The sequence below is a fragment of the Taurulus bubalis genome (genome assembly GCF_910589615.1).
Source record: "Taurulus bubalis genome assembly, chromosome: 4".
NCBI classification, from domain to species: domain Eukaryota; kingdom Metazoa; phylum Chordata; class Actinopteri; order Perciformes; family Cottidae; genus Taurulus; species Taurulus bubalis.
The window spans coordinates 25,370,121-25,390,274 of NC_136592.1; the positions used below are offsets into that span (position 1 = coordinate 25,370,121).

General features: G+C 43.5%; 1 protein-coding gene across 1 annotated transcript in view; it reads left to right on the forward strand.

Moving 5' to 3' along the window:
• The window catches only part of znf609b (zinc finger protein 609b), a gene marked incomplete at its 5' end in the record, with an annotated part of 45,056 nt that overhangs the window by 14,344 nt on the left and 10,558 nt on the right, over positions 1-20,154 (forward strand). The window contains one exon of the mRNA XM_079216455.1: positions 12,015-12,240. Within this exon, the coding sequence (XP_079072581.1) occupies positions 12,015-12,240 (226 nt within the window). The remainder of the gene's footprint in view (positions 1-12,014; positions 12,241-20,154) is intronic.

Here is a 20,154-nt window from a genome sequence, read left to right on the forward strand (position 1 = left end):
GGTCCTGGCAATTTGGTCATTGCTGAATAATGTGACATTCAATATAGCTTTTTGAAAAACACAATGCTTTGTTTCTGTGCTACTCGACCTTCAGACTAAGCCTCCCCTTTTATTATGATCTGGGGTTTTGTCCTGATCTAGTTACCTCAATGTATCCACTTGATTCCTGCAGACCGTATTCATACATCGGTTCATTGTATTAGATGTGCAGTTGGTGGCTGCAGGATTGGATTGTCTCTCGTGAATTAGGGTTTATTGACAATTAGGTTATTCACCTTGGCGTTTGTCGCATACGATGAACAATACGCAAATTAAAGATGTTAAAATACAGGGAAAGTACTGTTAAGAACATAACAGTTTTTTTGTAGATTTTTTTAATATCTACTGTGAGTTTAATTATTTCTTCTGCTCTCATCTCAAATCCTATATTGGGTATGAATTATTAAGCCCTAAGAAGCAAAGTGTTGCGAGTAAATGTACTTGGGAAAAATCTTAAAATAAAAGCCAAATGGAGCATGACAAATATCTTTTTGCCTGATGTTCTGCGGCTATCTAAAAGACTCCACAACAAATTCTCACATGTTACGTCTTGAAAAATTACAGCTATGTATCTAGATATTTGAAAGTCACGCCACCTTAAAAGGCATTTATCTTCTACCCTCTGGCTCTTAAGACTGTCAGTTTGACATAAAGTCCTCAGGATAAATAAAGACAGAGGTAACATCTGTGTTTATGGATCGCAGGAGGGAGGAGGAGGAGGGGGGTGGGGCGACTACAATGACTGCACTGACTGTTTCTTTTTATCAGGGCATTAGCAGATTAGGCACTCAAACTAACAAGGTCATCAAACTCTGATGGCTGAGAGCAGCAGACCTCTGCTAAGCGGCTGACAGAAAGAGAGAACGGGAGCTTTGGTGCGTTATAGTGGGTTTCACTTCGCTCCCTCGACATCCCCTCCATCTGATTATTAGTGCTTTTTAATGATCTGAAGGGCACGGGGTATATCATTTCTTTGGATTCCCTGCTAGCGGCTGCGTTGTGCTGACACGCCGCTACACGTCCTCTGATTAAGCGAGCGTCTCGGGGAGCATTTCAATCTGCTTTTGTTGTCATGCCAAAGTGCATCTACTGAGTGGTTCCGAGCAGCTTTTAGATTGATTTGATACTTGCTAACGGAGATTTATTTCCAGGTCATCCCTGTTTTGGCATGTTCGGAGCTTCTCACTTAACTCCCTGGATTACACTCAAGTCAGCTCCGGACTATAATTATCGAAAACAAGACATAAATGTGCTGCGTGGATCAGAAAATAAACTGCGGCGTTAACTCGCCCTGTTGTGGGACTAATAAAGGATTATCTTATCTTATCTCGTGCTCTTCCAGTGACCCGCCATTTCAACTTTTATTTCCCCCTCCTACTCGCAGGAGCGTGGATTTGTCATGAGGGTGCGAGCTACAGCATCCGTTGCGCCCAAAGGTGGTTCAAAGGTGTAAAAGTCTGCCAGGCTTTTAAGGAACGTAGCGCTCGGTAATGGTCGCACATCACCGTCCATTAAGATAGACACGGTTCAATGGGAGCTCTGTGAGGCGGCCAGCAGTCGAGGTCGCTTCGAGTGGCAAGCCTGAGTTAACGTAGTGGGAGTGAGTGCGGCTCGAGCAGTATCTGCAGAACACACACACACACACACACACACACACACACACACACACACCCCTCTACTCCCATAGCCACGGTCTTGACCTCTGCACCTTTATCACCTGCTTATCCATCCGAGCAGCTGAAACCTCTGCTGCATTTCTTGCCTATAATAGATTTTGAAAGCTCATAACGTGGTTCCCCTTGACTGTAATATGAGTTGTTTTGTTAATGTTTCATTATTTACTGTTGGCCCTGTTGCCAAATTCAACTTAATATATCATCCAATGTAATGTAATGTAAGTTTCTACACTGTGGCATCCACATTGAAAGTGACATGTCTATGTTGTGCTAAGTATAATATTCTTTGTTTTCTGTTTATTTTTGTCAGCCAATATAACACAAAACAATGGAAAATAATACGGTATAATGCATTTTTTTTTTTTAGCGTGTTCCTTGATGTGTGGCTTTTGGATTGTCTTTCTAATGTTTGGGGAAGGCACCACCCGCAGAATGCTCGTCAACACAACAGAGAACATCTATTAATAGTTTGAGGTTAGGGGCTCTGGGGAAATCTCCCAGCCTGAATAACAACTTGTATTCCTTGAATAATATGTGGGACTTGATAAATATCTTTTGTCTCTCAGATGATAAGGTTAGTGTGTCTAGGAACATTTATTTTAGCTCGACTGCTTTAGGCTTTGGTAGGTACCCGGCGCTGGAGTTTTTGGTCACAGCTGTCAGTGTTATGATGAACGGTTCGCCACACAGGGAACTAGATTTCTCTCCAGCCTGATCTCAAAAGCCCTGGTCAAAGAATGAATCACTGGTATTTGAGTGGAAGTCTAGGTGGCTGAGCTGTTGACGACAGCGCCTGTTTGTTGTCAGGTTTCCCTTCGCCGTGAGATAAGGTTTATGACTATGGAGAAGGCTGGCGAGAGAGAGAAGTCCTTATCAGCTCAGCTTTGTTTTATCTGTTTTTTCTCGCTGGCGGCACCGCCTCTCTCTCTCGCTCGCTCCCTCCCAGTCGGACGCATGTGGGTGACCTTGACAAGAATGTGGTTTATTGTTGTAATAGATACTGTTGTTGTCAACTGACCTGTGGTCAGTGGGAGGATGAGAAATGAGAGAAAGGGGGAGGAAAACAGGGAGAGATTCAGCAAATGGAGTGTAGCAGAAGCCACATCCAGACGGGATGAATCTCTCCACCCATTAACAGGGAAACCACAGAATAATCAATTTGTCAATCATCAGGAAATGAATCTGCATTTGTTTTCTTAATCACACAATCTTTTTTTTGTCATTTTCTTAGCAAAATGACACAAATTCCCTGTTTGCAGATTCTCAAATGTGAGGATTGTAAGCTTCTTTTGGACATGACTATCTTAGTTTTTTGCACAGTTGGTCCGACAAAAAGACATTTGGAGATGGCACCTTGAGCCGAGGGAGGTTATAGCAGACATTTGATGCTATTCTTTGACATTTTACAAAAAATGAATAGGTTAATTAAAGAAGTGACAAAAACTAGAAATATAATTGTCAACTGCTATACTCCGCTGTATTCAATGTTGCACGCTAACCACCAACTGTCAAACCACAGACTATCTTCTGAACCAACCAGGCAAGAAGAATAGTTTTGTTCCCGTTAATAAAGTACAGCCACAGTACATGCAGCCACTTCCTCAGGAAGGCTTTCAACATGTTTTTATCAGCAGTGAGCACAAAGGGATGTGCAGGTTGCCCTGCTTCTCCGTGGAGATCTTTTCAGCCCTCTTAATACCTCCCGCCCTGAGTGCTCTTCTAACCCAACCCCCACCCTGTCATCTAACAAACAATACCAGGCGTAGGCTGAAGTCAGCCGGCTGAGCCAGGGAGAGAGGGGAAGGAAAGGAATTGGGTTGACAAGGTCAAGCTTGAGCCAAGACAAGAGGAAAGTGTACCAAGCCACCTGGTTAGTGTGTGTCTGTGTGTGTAAGCCATTCGACCAACCAGGCACCCAGCTTACCTGCCAGATACTCTGAGATAAGCAGGTGTGAACTTTTCTTCGTAAAGGAAATTCTGTGCTATTTTCAATTCTTCTTTTTATTTTGAGAATTGCCACAATCAACAGAGGAAAGGTCGCTGACTTCTCATTCGGCGCCACCATAACGTTGATATCTGTGGTTTTGAGCCGCGTGTCTTTACTATGGTTGAATGAATCACCGTGAAATTCGGTTAAACGTTCACATCCCTCAGAGTGAATTGTGACAACAAAATGCTCATCAGTAAATGTGATAGCGTGCCAACACACTGACGGAGCCTTCTAATTGCGCAAATGTTAGAAATAAGCAACACTTTACCGAAGTTAATCTTCACAGCGTTGCTCATACGGCTGTGGTTCTGTTTGAATGCATGAAATGTGAATGTTCGAGCTAAAACGGGTTGTTAAGTTCCTCTTTAATAGTCATTTTTTTATATAATACCCTAGAAAGAGCATTTATAGCTTCTCTATTTCTCTCCACAACTTGGGTTTTATTTTAATTGCTGAAATCTGGGGACTTGGCGACTTTGCCAACAGCAATGCAGCGACTACGAGCATTCAAACAGCCAGAGAGGTTATTAACAAACCCCTAATTTGACCAAATACTGGTCTCGTTCCACTTTTGCAGTTTCATAGTCGTAGTAAAAGGAGAGTATTTTTTTTTCTCTCTCCTTTTTTTCTCTCCCGAATGTGACTTTTCTTAAGCGGGCAAATTAGGCCACTGCTTCATAAGTGAGCAAATTGGTGAGCTCCACTTATCTTGGCTCAGTCCTCTACCCTGCGGTCCCTTGTGCCTTCTGTCTTTTTATATCACTTTTACTTCCCATCATGTTGCTGGGAGCTGCAGGAGAGCAGACTCTTGACTAATGTATGTCGTCCTTTCATCTGGGAATGTCTCCACAGGTAAAAACCACTCACGCCGTCTGAAGAGGTTTCTCTCCGACGAAGCTTTGTGTACTTTTTTTTTTTTTGCCATGAGTATAATCAACCTCCGTTGAATAGTAGCTCTGATGAATGTGTCGCCCCTAAAAAGATATTAAATTTGATTACTACTGAAATTTACAGCAAATGCAGAAGCGTTGCCGTCTTTCTAACCGTTAAGCTGTAATTCACAGCTGTTGCCAAAAGGCTGTGAGATGAAAGTTTACTCGGTGCGGCATGCAAAGCTGTTGCTCGTACAGACGTTTTTCATGTTTATGTCTCGACATTCACGGCTCTGTATCCGACCATGGAGGCTCTGTTGCGTCATAAAAAAACGAGCTGTAACGTTAAGTGCCAAAATGTGTCCGAATTTCCTGGAGCCATTTAGTAAATTACATGTTGTGTGAAGGTTGAAGTGTTTGTTTTTTTTTCGTTTTTTTTCTTCTTTTTTTTTTTAAAAGCTTTTAAGTTAACAAATGTGTTTTATGGTATTTTCAAACTTAATTTTCACTCTCAGGGGCGCTTTATGAAAATGTGTCATTTATGTGCCTGTAATGTTAACAGTCATATGGCGAACGGCAATATTGTTCAAAGACAATAACTGTTTACGGTTGGAGCCCGGCTCACTCATTATGTCTCCATAGAGATTGTGGGTCACGGGTGACCAACTTCATCACAGCTTAGTTTCCTCTCGGTAATATTTATGTGTGGCGGTGCTTTCCTGAAAGCACAATTAGCAGCTAAAACCGAGAAGAGTTGCCTAGGAACCGAGTGCCTGTTACTAGCTGGTGGTCTACAATAGATGTCAGGTGTTTTCTCTTTCAGTTTCTGTGATTACTCCGAGCTTCAAAGGGAGCGAGTGTGGTTTCAGTAAAGGAATTAGGCCAGTGTTCACTGTTTTGAAAGGAAGCGGGTCGGCTCTCACGTCTTGAATCCAGCCACTTTACGTCTCTTTTTTTTCCTTCTTCTTCTCCCGTCTCCCGGCTGATGTAAGTAGTCAAATTAAATGAGGCTTGCGCATTTGTTTTCAATTGTGGCTTAATGTTAATAACCATGATACTTCAATATCACGGCTCACTTGGAAAGCTGATTGTCTGCTGATCAGACTCCACGCTGCTGCTGTCGTCTGGGCTGGTTAGAATTTGAATGCGGCTTTCCTTAAAGTCTCAGCGAAACGGAAGCGAGAGCGTCTTGAGCTTCTGCACTGTGACGTATTCCCCAATGAGATGAGACATTTGAGCGGTGTGTGTGTGTGTGTGCAGAGGGATTTAAATCCTTTGCATTTTGTTGTGCTGCAAAAGGTGGGCGGGCTTATAGTGTTGTCAGAAAGTATTATTGGTTGGTGCTAGCTTAGGTCATCATATTTTGTTTTCTGAAGAGAAGATTGGATTGTGGTTAGAATTATTATGTTTAAATCAATTATGTGGATTTAACAACGTAGTACAGATGGCCCCACATTGTTTCTGTGGCGGCCGAATAAAGGAGCTTGGGTCCCTTTTTTCTTTTTCTTTTCTCAAACGCTTCTTAACTGGGTGTCATTTGGCGCTGAAAGAGGCACCGACCGGAGCCGGCGAGAAGTGTAATCTCCACCCACCTTTGACCTCACTAACTCACCAAAGATGTCCACAGGGTTTGCCCCGGGTGTCAAAAAGAATTACATAATTGAAGCGGGACCACAGAACTCGGCCGCCTAATAGCACTTCAGCAAGGAGTCCTTTTTTTACCAAATAATGGCCCCTTGTGTCAGGAAGAATTACATTTTCTCTTTTCAAGGCAGATGTTTCTCTCTTTTGATGTTGGAAATGGTGTTGAACTCCCCAGGCTTTATCACGCTGGAGAATCTATACTGTTCAACGGTTAAGCAATCAACAGGTGCCAATTTAGATCAATTATAGTCTTCTCTGACTTTGCTACAACTCTATCAAAACCTTGACCCATTTCCAGACCTTTTCTGTTTGACAACATTCAGAATGGCATAATAATTTATCAGTCATGAAAAAAAAGCCAGATAAATGGGCAACCCTTTACTTTCAGTGCCCTATTTAGCATTTTTAAGCAGTACACTTGTATTTAATGATTTATAGCAAAGCAGATAAGTGTTTATTAATGTATTTGTCAACAACGTTAACTCCTCTTGTGGACACTTGGAGGCTGAAATAGAAACACATAATTTATGGCAATGTAGTAAAAGCCACTCTTTTGTACAGTACTTGCTCCTCAATAAAACAAGATCGACCCATAAAGCGCTATTTTCTGATAAAGAGAGAGACTGAGATGATAAATCCACATCTGTGGGTTAATCCAAATGACCCAGTGTGCGTTATCAGACTTGACCTCAGGATTTTATTTCAAGTCGGGTTAAACGCAGGTCTGGATTTTGGTCTGAAATGATAAACACAGACTTCCAACAAGCATGGGTATCCCTCCTAATGTTATAAACTGCATTTCAATCGAACGAGCAGATGCACAAAATTGGCATGTAAAAGAGAAAACTGCTTATCATGCTTTTATTTTTAATTTTTATAGCTACTAATACAGCAAAAGCTCCAGAAAGAAATGTGATTTAATGGTTTAGCGGTGATGTGTATTGAACTGCTGTTGCAGACATAATTCTGTGTGACTTGTAACAGCAGTCACATATGAAAGGGTAAAACCACGACCATGAACAGATTTATGATCCAGTGTCAAACATGAGGTTTGTGTATGAAAGGTCTGTTGTTGAGAATGAACTCTGGAAAAGATAATATCTGTATTATACATATCACAAAGTCACATGGTTTTGAATCCAGAGCCGTAATACTTTTTAGCTGGTTAAAGAAAACCAGTCCAGCGATTAACTGCGTTTATTAATGTCAAATGATCCACGATTACAGTCAGGTGTTGGCTCCCTTACATATCCTTTTGTTTGCATTGTTGTTGTTTTTCACTCGCCGGTATTTGTATGATTGGCACGCTTGTTTTCATGAACTGACACTACCGCACCAAAAGGTATTGCAAAACAAAACAGCCAGGTAATTTCTTGTGACATTTACGGTACTATTAATTTAAAAGCAAGAACAGTGGGAGAGAAATATAGCGATATTACTTGTCATATGCCATAAATAAATATTAACATGTATTCAGTTCTGCCTTTTCTGCTGCTTTCAGTACACTGCAAAAAAATGAAAGGGAATTATTTCCACTATTTTATTTAACAAACTAAATTGTTTTACTGAATACAAAAAGCACCAATACGAAAAGATGGTTACAATTTAAACAAAAACTAAAAAAATCCCTGGGTGCAATCAGGCTTTCACAATGTGATTATCCTGCAAGTTGACGTTGCGATGACTATTTAAAACAACAACAGCTATACAACTGTATTCTAGTTCCCCAGTCGCCAAGACAGGTGTCTCCATATGACACTGCAGAGTAATCCCTTCGTAATCCTCGCCCGAGCTCAGTGCTCAGTTTCTTAATCCCAACTCTAATAAACAAGTTAAAGCCAAACTTAATGTGTCCAGAAAAAGGGTGCAGCAAGTGTCCTGTCTACCACGGGTGAGTTATTGTGCGATCACTGCAAACCCAGTTCACCCCCTGTCAGCGCTGTGAGGTATGCTTGCAGATTCATAGGATCTTTGTCCGTCAGTTAAACATTATTCTGGCTTGTGTGTCTTTTCTCAAGCAGTCGGCATGGGGTTTCAGTTAAGAAAAGGTTTGCGTGACACTGAGGCATTGTGTGGTTTTGGGGGAGATTTCAAAATCCGTTTGTAAAGTCTTGCGAGGAGGGAAGGAATCATGGAATTTGGCATTGGCTGAGCACCGAGTTGAGCCTTGTGTAATTTGACAAGTTGTGTAGTTCAGTTGCATGTGGGGTTTTTTTCCCGGGGGAGAGAAGAAGAAGAATAATAAGAAAAAAAAACCCTGACAAGACGTCAGGCATTTCCCTGTGTGGGTTCACATTCTGTAGCCCCAGAGTGAAAGTCCTTTTGTTCACTCGTCCATTGATAGAATTTGGAAATAGAGCGCCACTGTTCATGCACATTGTACACTGGTCCCATATCCGCCGTGATCCTATTCTATTTCATTTGTACCATTACATATTAGAGAATGGTTCTTTTATTGTATAGCGGCGTTAGACTTGATTCTCCTGTCTTCTGTGGCTTGCTCGGTACCAGGATATATGTGGAAGAGATGAAGTCAAAGTCCATCAAGGAAAAGGTTACACTCTATATGAAAATGTAAGACACGGCTGTGAAATTCATCAAGATGATTTAATTTCTAGAAAGTGTATCGACTTCTGGAATATTGGATGGGATTCTTCTGGGAATCGCCAGCGTTCAGTGTTCATTTAACAAATAAATGAAAGGCTTCTCATACGAAGGCTTTTCTTGGAAACCAGGTGAATCCTTGGACTTGTTCTTTTCTCTAATTCATCTACATGTGATTAGCCTCCTGTCATTTTAAATTTGCGTTTATTACCGTACTCATCGCAAACATATTTTGTGACTAGAAGGACTGGCAGTGGGGTCTTTTTAGCGTGTTGTGTAGTCGATGGGGAAAAAACTATTAGGGATTAATGATTTCAGTCATTTTGTAAAGCCTTCAGCTTCTCTCTATTTTGTCATTGTAAACTGTATAAAGACCTTTTCATTACCGTTCTGTGCTCGGGCAACAGCTTTGGTCCACGTTGCCTTCCTGTCAGCTGTTTCTTTAACATACATTGCAACAGGAAATGCAAAGAGGCCCATTCAGAATGTTAAGTCTGAAAAGATCTATCTAGTAGTGGACTGTTGGTTGAACAAAGCAAGACATTAGTCATTTCTTAATCAAGAAAATGGGATGCAGTCGGTCACTTTTTAGCTAATAGTGTGCATGTGTAGGAGAAAATACTAACGGCTAAAGGGAAGAAAGTCAAGGCTGGCTTGCGAGCGGTTCATAGGGCCTCACCCCGAGTCGTGTCCAGATGAGTCGCCGACACACACGGTATCAATCAAAGAAGCTCATGTTCCCGTTTTGTTGTTTGCTGATCTGCAGGTCGTCTGTTGAACAATTTTTTGACTAGCAAGCAAACAGATGTAGGCTCTTACCCCTGACAGTAGATCAACCAAGTAAACAAACCTCGACGTGAGTTTATTGATGAGCACGACCCGCTACCAGCCAGCCAAAAGAAAGAAGGAAATTGACAATGTGAATCTAATAACACAAGCTTACTACCCAACAATTTCATTAAGGAAAGGTTATTTCCAGGCCGCCATAAAGTCGCCTTAGTCGAGTCAATTTTCCAGGAGGCTCCACATGAACCTGTGGGCACCTTTCACCGTTGGCTGTCACTCCGAGGGAGGGTTCATTGTGTGGTCATGTCTGCGGCGCTCTGCGTCTCCATAAGACCCGGGAACAGTGTGCGGTGACAGCTTGGGTGATTACCTGTCCCGTCTCATTCACTCAGCCGGCCTGCAGCTTGGCCACATCATGCATCAGAAAGTGACACGCGGTGATTACGTTGTCGTTAGGGCCTCGCTCTCCGTCGCTCTCTGCACACGTTAATCTGCTCGTCCTCTGAGCACCGGGCCTATCCGCGCTCATTTGCTGTAAACCATGAAATGTGAGGCTTCTGTGATGACAAGTCTTGAGCTAGCATTACATTTCATCAGGGACTAATGTTTGGTTTTCGAAGCACTCGGTTCATCACGGATTCATATTCCGGTGATTGATCTCAAATGTGTCATGCGGTATAACTCGCTCTCAAATACTTTGATTTATAGATCACGATGAATCACACTATCAATCTACAATAATCAAGTTCATTCATATTGCATTAAAAAAAAGTTCACTGTGCGAAATGAATTTAGAAGCATCTGTTTAAAAAAAAAAAATACACCTTGAATGGAGACACAGCAGTATTAAAAAAAAAAAGTAACATTTAAATGCTAATCATTCTCACCCATTCTCACAAAGTTTATGCTTTTATTCTGTAGGTTTTCTTCACTTGCGTGACAAAGTGTGACTCATGAGTGCATGATTGCAATCCTTTCGAAACCCTAAAAGACTGGATGAATGGCGAGCAAAAAGCAGAAACAATATACTTCTATGTCTAGTCTAAATGTAGTAACGAAGCATCCTCGTGATGTTTGTAGGCCACTCTAAAAGCACTAAATCCTGTAATTTCCCCACTGCGGGACTAATAAAGGATTATCTTATCTTAAATGCAGCTGTATATCAAGTACAGTTGAGGGCAAATGTCAGTAGTTTTATAGGTGTTTGGTCAATGGACTAATCGAAAGTAGGATTCCTCATCTGGGAACCATGAATGAAAATGTTGTGCTCGTCCATCTAGTAAATGCTGAGACTTTTTTCTCTCTCTGGATTTATTAAATATTTGACCTGCTGGTGGCGCTAGAGGAAAAATCAGGGGCTCAGCGGTCGTTGGGATACATCTTCTGGGGACCATGAAATTGTACCAACATTTTCGATCAGGACTGAGCAGTAACTCCGATTGATGCTGCGATAAATAGTTTGACTTCTCCACATCATGCTCAGTTAGGAACAGGAAGTAGATTCAAACCATCATTTAAAGGGGCGTGCAGGCTCGTTTTCTAATGCATCCATTATTATTTTGTCTTCTAAAGTCTAATTGGATCCAGCATTGTTAGGGTATGCCCGAGCACTGAGCAGTTTACACCCAATTAATAAATGTGTGGCGTTAGCTGCAGCGTGGCATTCCTCCCGCAGTTCAGTGCTAATGATTTGGAGCTCTTTATTGTCTACTGCCTTGAATGAGGAGCACTAAGCCTGGTGTCACTGCAGCCCTTAAATCACCATTAGTCTTCCTCTCCCCGTCTCTTTTCCGCCTACACACTTCTCTTCTCTGGTCGTCTCTGGTGTGCTCCCCCCGTCCCTCCCTCCCTTCCTGTCCTTTTCATTTTCGTTTTTCCACGTCGGCCCACCGTCTCTTCATTGCTGTCACAGTGTGTCAGAACAGGTGGAATCAATTACTGACCCTCAGCAGCCTGCGCCCTCGCCACAACTAGCTCTTTACTGGAGGGAATTAATGAGCGATCGGCCCGTGAGATGATTTGGTGTCACGGGTCTCGCTCGGCGGCATGCGAGGGAGGAAAGCTGGGGGGGAGGGGGTGGTGGACGACTGTTTGACCAATCCTGCATGACTAATTCTGTCCTTCCACAATGGCAGTGAAAGCAGTTCACATGTCCCTCCCTGTCTCTCCCCTGCCTCCTAATCACCTCTACGGTTGGGGAAAGACACAGAAGTGTATTACAACGCTAAGTGCTGCATCACTCTTGCTCTGATTAAGATTGCTTTCAAGGGCCAGCGGCGAGGAGGATGACTTCCACTGGCTGCATCTTCCCACACGTGCCCTCTATGTGTTCGTACAGTGGTTCTGAGGTGTCTCATGTGCTCTCTCTCCCTCCCTCTCAAACCCCCACTTCCCTCTTCACAGATGGATTCTCCTGTCTCCACGCCAGCTCCTCCCCCCCTCCACCTCCTGGCCACAGTAGGCAACAGTGAGATTTCCTCGCCGTGTGAGCAGATAATGGTGCGCACACGCTCGGTGGCCGTGAACACATCCGACGTGGCCCTGGCTACCGAACCCGAGTGCTTGGGGCCCTGCGAGCCCGGTACAAGTGTCAATCTCGAAGGCATCGTGTGGCAAGAAACTGAAGACGGTAAGTGGAGCGGTTTAACATGCTGTTTAGTGGAACAAATGAGTCCTGGATTGTCAAGTGGAGAAAAAAATAGCTACAAATATGTGGGTTTGTTTTTTATTTACATAGCCAGTGTGGTTTCACGAAGACGTCAAAGAGGTATTGGTTTTTCAAGGCTTTAGTGAAGCCTCTGTCGTCATTATCATACATGCTGTCATTATCATACATATTTGGCCTGCTAAAATGTACTTGGATATGCCCTGACTGCCTCGGGAGCTGGTTGTGGTACTAATGTGTGCTTTAACAGCCCACATGCTGCATAGTAATGCCAACAAGAATAGTAGTTGGCAGGCAGTTCTTTGGTGGCCTTGATTTGGGTTGTTTTGTTTTTTTGCTCGGGAGTATGCAGACGGGAGTTTGTTGCACAGAGATATCTGCTCTCAGCAACAACATGCCTCATAACACAAAGCACTTATTTTTGCAAGGCTGCCATTTGGGACTGTAGTTGGCTCCTTTCCTGCAGTGCAGTCCGAGTGAAATCGCAGACCCTCAGCCTCTTTGATCGACGCCACATTCAGCTTATTTAATTTTAAGATGTATCACAGGCACTATCAGGTTCTGCCGGGTCTGAAAAACCGCCCCTCGTCTTCTGTCGTGCATGTGAAATAATGCAAACACCTAATCTTCAAAGCAGCTCGCGCTCGGTCTCTCTGCGGGCATGCTGAGTACAAATCGCCCACACATCCACAGTGCTGCTTGTTGGTTCACTTGGAGGGACCGAACAGGAAAAAAGGTCCCTGCCTCATCAACATTCCCAAAGCACAGTCCCTGCTATTGAATGGCTTTTTCCCCCTCGCTCTCTCTCACTCTCCCCCTTTTTTCTTCCTGATTTTTGCTCTGGCCCTGAGCCGTGTCAGATGCCCTGTTCTCCTCTCCATTGCAACCCTTTTTTTCTGTTACCAAGCACCCAGCCAGTCACCCCTTGACTCTGTTTCCAAGCAAAGTGGGAAAGAACGAGTGCAAGGCAGGGGGTTTGGGCTGGGGATGGGGGAGGGGCGGAGACAGACAAGGCTACTTCTGTTAGTGACACAAACATGGCTCAGAGCCAACACCAGTACTATGTTTGTGCTCCCTCATTCTCTGCCTCCCACAGAGTGATTGACCCTCCCCCTCGCCCTGCCCCCTTCCCTTTCCCCGTCCAAGTCTGTCCTTTGCCTGCACTCACTCTCAAAGCTGCTATTTTGTTTGAAAGAGGTAGTGGTTTGGCCTGATGGGGCTGTGTTTTCTTCTGATTCTACGCTATCCGGCTCAGTGGGGTGGAGGCTGGTGGGAGCTTTTGAGTGGTTTTAAAGTGGAATAGTGTGTGTGTGTGTGTGTGGGGGGGGGGCAGCACTCTGCAGGTGTAGCGCGCAGGTTGTTACGGCCATCAGAGCTGTTGAGACCAGTAGGGTTTCCAGAAGCTAACCCACTTCCCTCTCTTTGAAGTTTAATTTTGTTTTATCGCAGACAAAAAACCATCAGGTCGACACAGTCAGGGTAGAAAACATGTGATATAGGATGAAGGCATATATTTGAGACCTGCTGACTTCAAACTACATTGCCATTCTGCTGTTTTTCTCCCTGAGATACCCATGCAGACTTCTCTTATTGTGGTGCAACTCAGCAAATGAGAACCAAATGAGGGAATCAAGCAAATCCAGGCACAGTCTCCGGGGAAGAGCAACAAACAGAGGGCCCCAAAGAAACGGCAGAGGCATCCTGATTAGCAGCGAGGTTGAGCGGTCCCCCCACTTCTCTGCATGACAAGTCTCATACAGAGCTGTTTAGGCATGCACTGTGTGTGTGCGCTCGTTTCATTTAGCATGCCAACCAACAGCTGCTTCATCACCTCCGCCTCTCGGCCTTGTGGGAGTAAATGAACAACAGGCTCCCAGTAATTGTCTGTGCCTCACCCCGGCTCACCGAATGCCAGAGAAAGAAACGGATGAGGAGGAAGCAGGCGACACCAAAAAAAAAAATGCAATCACAGGAGCCGCACCTTTTGGTCAGAGCCGACAAGAATCTCGTCTGATGAGGCGGAATATATGTTTTTCATCCTGTGTAATTTGAGCACAGATGTGGCAGCCCCACCTCCCCCCCCTTTTTTTAGCTGAATCTGGATAATGGGCAGACTGTATGAGAACTGCTAAATAACCCGTATTAATCACACAACTTTCAAGTTGATGCGTTTAGTCCCGTGTTAGGTGAATAAAGGGATAATATGAGGCGAGGAAAAGTGAATCTGTGTCATTCAAGTCAGTCTAGGGGCGAGTGAAGCGTAGTCGGGGGGAGGGGAATGGGGGCCGTGGTATTTTAAGGCCCCGGCATTGACACAAATCCCCTTCCGCACAGACGAGGCAGTGGCAGCTCCCAGGGTCGCGTCGGCAGAGCGATGGGCCAACCCCTCCCAGGCTTAGCATGCTGATACCTCCAAATGTCATCTCTAAAATGCTGGAGAAGTTTATTGCTCTTGAAACGCATCCCAGAATGCCTTGGCTCCTGCTCCAGGGCAGAGGGAACACAGAGGGGGGCCCCTTTGGCCTAACACTGTGCAGCTCCATGCCAGTAAGCCCACCCAACCCCCACGACCGACCCTCCAGTACACAGCAGGCTACTCCCCGAGCAGCTTCCACAGCTTCCTAAGCTGCCTAATAGAAAAATAAAACAGGCTGTTTGTCATAAATGTTTGTCTGGTGGATTATTTATGCAACGCATTACATCATTGCAAGCGTTGGCTTTAGAAAAAGCGGTTTGGCCTCTGCTTAGAACAGAGGTCAGTCTGAAACGGATATCCCTGTATAAACATTTGAGAGATGTGTTTCTTTTTTAATGCTGTATTTCTTCAACCCTGTCAGGGGAGTTGAGAAAGGGAATATTGTATGAAAAGAGCACTTGGCTCTGTAGCTCACTTGCCAGCTATGCCTCTTTGCTCTTTTGAAGACCACCTGTCAGTGGCCTCATTGAAATGTTTTTACAAAGGCGAGCGGTGGCTGCTCTGTGTGAACGCGCTATAGAAGCTGTCCTTGAAATAAGAAGGAGCATTCCCAGGAAGCCTGTCGCCCTCTGCCCGGGCCAATGAGCGAGAAGAAGCCGGAGTGAGTAACAAAGTTCTGAGAGCGGTGGAGGACATATTGAGAAGAAAGGAACAAAAGTGATACGCCTCCCTTTTCTCTGTCCCACACTGTAGACTTTTATCTGCCCGTTGCTCAGCCGTGTTTACTTTCCGACCCAGACAATCTTTACCCGCATCAGCGTTCACCATGCAAGAGTGGAAGTGGCCAATTTCCAGAGGTGGGGGAAGAACACTCCCATGCTGGAAAGTGTTCCTAAATATGTGGTTGAAATACTCGGCGAGGCACGTAAGATATAGATGACTCACATTCTTTGAGGGAGGAGACTTGTCTTGTTAGTCCCAAATTTAGTCCCCGGGTGGTGTTACCAAGATGGCGCCTCTGTGAACCCAAATCCCTTTTCAGAGACACTTGGTTCCTATTCATGTTGGCCCGACAACTGCATTTCTTCCAGCACTCAAATGGTCTTGAAACGTAAATCATATGCCTCGAGGAACTGTAGCCTTTGCTAGTGGTTGTCATAAGATATCATGTTTGCTATATACATGTCAACGAGAGCTTGAGTAATGCGCCTTTGGCAGACCTGTCTCTTAATCTGAGCACCATCTCCTATAAGGAAAAACACCACAGGGTTTGTTTTGACAAAAGGGGATTATAGATTTAACCAGATGGCATTTGAGGAAACTGCGGGGTTTTTTTTACAGTAATGAATGCATGTGAAGTTGGTCGAGATGTTCCATGCATGGCTGCTGTTTTGTGGTCCACTCCCCAAGTAAAGAGTAAACATGTACTGATTTCTCTTTTTGGTGGAGGGAGAATTGCTGCATGGGGCTGATAATGCTGCGGCGATGTGGACAGCATACTAATGCTCCCTTCCTCTGCCTCTCAGTGGTTTGAGAGAATTGACCTTCTCACAGGCTGTTATTCTTGTCAGTGAGAGTGACTTTGCACTTTTACCTCTCGTGAACTGGAATGCAGCCTGGACTTCACAGATAGGGCTCACTTGAGCGCTATATAATTCAAAATATAAGCGTCAACCTTGCAGTCTGTAGTAAACATATACTTACCAAGATGTGGGCTTTTTTTAATATTGTTTATCAGGATTTTATTTTGATGCTTTTGCTTTAAAATGTGTAGTAGGGCTACAGCTAGCTATAGATTACCTATTCATCTGCCACGTGTATATATAGATTTTGATTAATTGATCAATCATTTGTCGGAAAATAGTTGAAAACACCTTTCCTGCCTTCACTATGTGTGTGTGTGGCCAGCTAAACACGCTCCCAATAAAGGGCAAAGGCAACAGTTGGCCTTTCTTTACTGAAAGCAAAAAAAAAAAAGCTAATTGATGATGGGGATTACAAAGCAGACAGAGATGGAGTACCATGATAAATACCATCACCTACAGATACACCGCCGTGGGAGCCTGTCAGCTGTGGTTGCTATAGCAACAGAATGTTCATCGGAAACTAGCTGCTGGCGACCAAAGATGTGTTTTAGTCCAACGAGTCCAAATGCAGCAAATCATTTGGCGACTTTGAAAAGCTGGAATTAGCAGAGCTTTGTGCATCTCCACCTGGGAAAATGGCTTGAAACGGTAATTTAATAGCCGTCGATCTCATTTATCTTAATCTTATTTACGTCAGCCAACCAGTCATTTCCACTGGTGTGTGTGTACACAAACGCGCTACAACTTCCACATTTTACGGTATTGCCAGCATCTCCTTCGCTGAAAGTGACTCCTGTAAATCATGCTACATTCCTGTCTGCCTAGGATTTAAGATAAGGTCAGTTTTAGGACTTTGTATTCTGACTCTGACGTAACCGGACAAGCTCGGCTTCATTTTATGCACCACGCGTGCAGCGGCACTCTTAAAATGGACTGTTAGAAACATGCTCAGACAGTTGAACCCTCAAACGCTTCATTTATCAATGTTGTAGTTATTGCTCGTGGCAGCACCCGGCTATCTTTTATCCTCTCTCCGTAACAAATACTGACACTTTTTCCCCCCTCATTGTTCTCACTTTCCTGTCGACATGCAACTTTGATATGAGTGTTGCTTTTAGTGCAGAGGAAATGAGGATAAGAAAAGACCTGTTTTCGAGGAGGATACAAAGAAGAAGAAGGAAAAACTGTCAATAATTACTGACGGTGTAGAAGATGTGATAATTCCTGGTAATTGTTCACACAATTGTTCACTCAAGACTTTACTTGTTTTTAAACGGGCACATTTAAAGACGCCTTTTTAATTATATGTTCCCGAGAACAGTCGTATAATGTCACTCCCAATCATTACACAGAAGTGGGCTCCCATTTTCAAAGATAACAAAGGCGTTTTGACAAAGTCAGTCAGTGAAAATGCCATTAACCCCACTGGATTCCTGTTGAGTCGGAGCAGAGCAGAGGTCAGCCAGTGAACCCGTGGCCAGCAGCCGCAGCAGAGGGCCCGATATTCTGGCCCCAATGCAACCTAATGAAATCTGTTTAGGAGGGAGGGTGAGGGTGAGGGGGTTGGGGCCAGAGGGGGCAGTCACCCATGCGGCAGACAAACCTACTCCTGACTTAATTTGTCCCCTAACATTGCCCTCTTGTTCGAGTAATCCCATACAAGTGCGCGGCGGAGTTCGGTGCTGCCATTTGTTGTTCGACGGCATTGAAAGGAAATGAGTGGTGAAATTACAGGCCAATTCCTCGCAGTAATGTGGGCTTCACTCAGCTGTCACAAGTGACCCTAATAAGGCTGACACAAAAGGGAGGGAGGGCGGGTAAGGGGGGGTTGTCGTTTCTTCCCCAGAAGCAAAACGCAGCGTGTAAAGAGGGACAAACACGGATATGTAACTTCCCCGCGTGTAAACAAATGATCGTTCATGGAAAGTCATTTCGGTTCCTTGTGTAATTTGCTTTCTGCCACAGGGAAATTTGTTTGGGTTGTTTTGTCGAGGGCTTTCCATGTTTAGACAGACTTGGCGTTGACATCTTTGTCCCGGCAGCTTGGAAATTATTCCTCGGATGAAAGTTATCAGATACATTTAAATGGCTTTCAGCATTGAGACCTAATCTTAATCTTTGAAATCTTGCTTGAAATCATCCCTTTTTTTTTAACCACTCCCTCCTGTTTCCTTTTCCAACCAATGGATGGAAATCAACATATACATTATTGTTAGATAATTCAGAATCAAGAATTGAATGATTAATACGTTTGTAAATTATTAAAAAGATTGTTTTTGATAACAAAACTACTACATATGTGTGCAAGGTGGGACTGATGATACTCCACTTCACTTTGCGCCGAAATAATTATCTCCAGAACATAATCAGTACCAAGTAGAAATGACAGTATTAAAATAGTGATGTAAAAAATAATCTTTCATTATTTCTACAATTTAGAATAAGTGTGGCTGTGTTTATTTCAGAGTTAAGTAATGTGGACGTGAATACGCGCAGTGAAAACCCTTTTAACTGATCCCTGAGACGAGGAATATGAAACGATAACTTAGTGTGATGTTTTTAGTTTCAGTAAGCTATACAGTGTACACACTCTGAAAGCATATAACAACATACAGTTAGCTTGCCTTCCTAAAACATTTCAATTAAACATGAAGTGCGGCAACATTTTGAGTCGGAAAGCATTTCTTGTTGTTTTTTCTTTTCGGTCCATTCTCATTTGAGTTGAGATGCATCACCATTTCTTTGACTGTCCTTGAGACACATAACTTCAAAGAACTACTTTATTAGCATTCACAGAATGCCGAGGCAGAGATCTGAGGTGACCCAGAAGCCAAGGACCACTCTGACAGGATTACAGAGCTCCTTGGATTCGACATGGGAGGGTGGCCAGAAGGATGACACTTAAGAAAAAAATAAAGAAACAAATGCACAGATTCTACAAAAGAAAGATCCATTTAGAATTAAAGACATTTATGTAGTTGAAATTGAGCTATCGGCCTATAAGGCTTTTTTGTAGCATATTTGTTGGAGATGGTAGATGTGTATGTCAATGGGTGCCCTATCCATGTGTTGGTGCACATCCAATACGTTTGATCGAAATAGTTACATTTTAAAGGGTTCTTCATGATTTGATTTTTGCCACTGAACAGGCTGCAATCTCCGGGTCGGAAAAGTGAAGCCAGCAGGAGGCGACTCCTCTGGTTGCAAAAATTATCCTGATTTCATAGATAGACTTGAATTATGGTCCCATTTAGTCAAATTATTCATAAAGCAGGGTATGCTTTAGGGCGGAGCTATCTTGTGATTGACAGTCTGTGAGTTGTACGTGTTTTTGTCTTACAATTTAAAAGCTTTCACGGATGTGTTTTCAGTTCATGACAGTTCAAAGTAACCATTTTGGTTGCCTAAAAATGTTGATGTCCACTTCTTACATACAATACAGTCCATGCACATGAAGGTGTTTCTTGCCAATTGATCAATGACATATATAGAGTGTAAATGCCCATCTTCTCATCACTTTCACATTCATGAAGCAAATTGTGGTCCACTTTCCACCGGCAAACCCCTAAAATGAGTTGTAGTTAAGGAAAATACAGGGAACTTCCTTCGGAGAACCCGATACAGAGATTCATGTTCCAACGGGAAAGTGATCCGTATCAAGCAGCCAAATACACCAGGGGATTTCTTCAGCACAAGATTGTGAAAGTCCTTGAAATCTGAACCAAAGGTCAGACCTTAGTTCATGTAAAAGAAAACCTTTGCAGTGGCTTGAAGATGGTTTTTGAGATACTCCTCATTCAGCTTCACTGAGCGTGAGTAAATCTGTGAGGGGATAACAAAAAAAAAGCCTGGCTCTCTCCATAGGTGTGGGGGAGG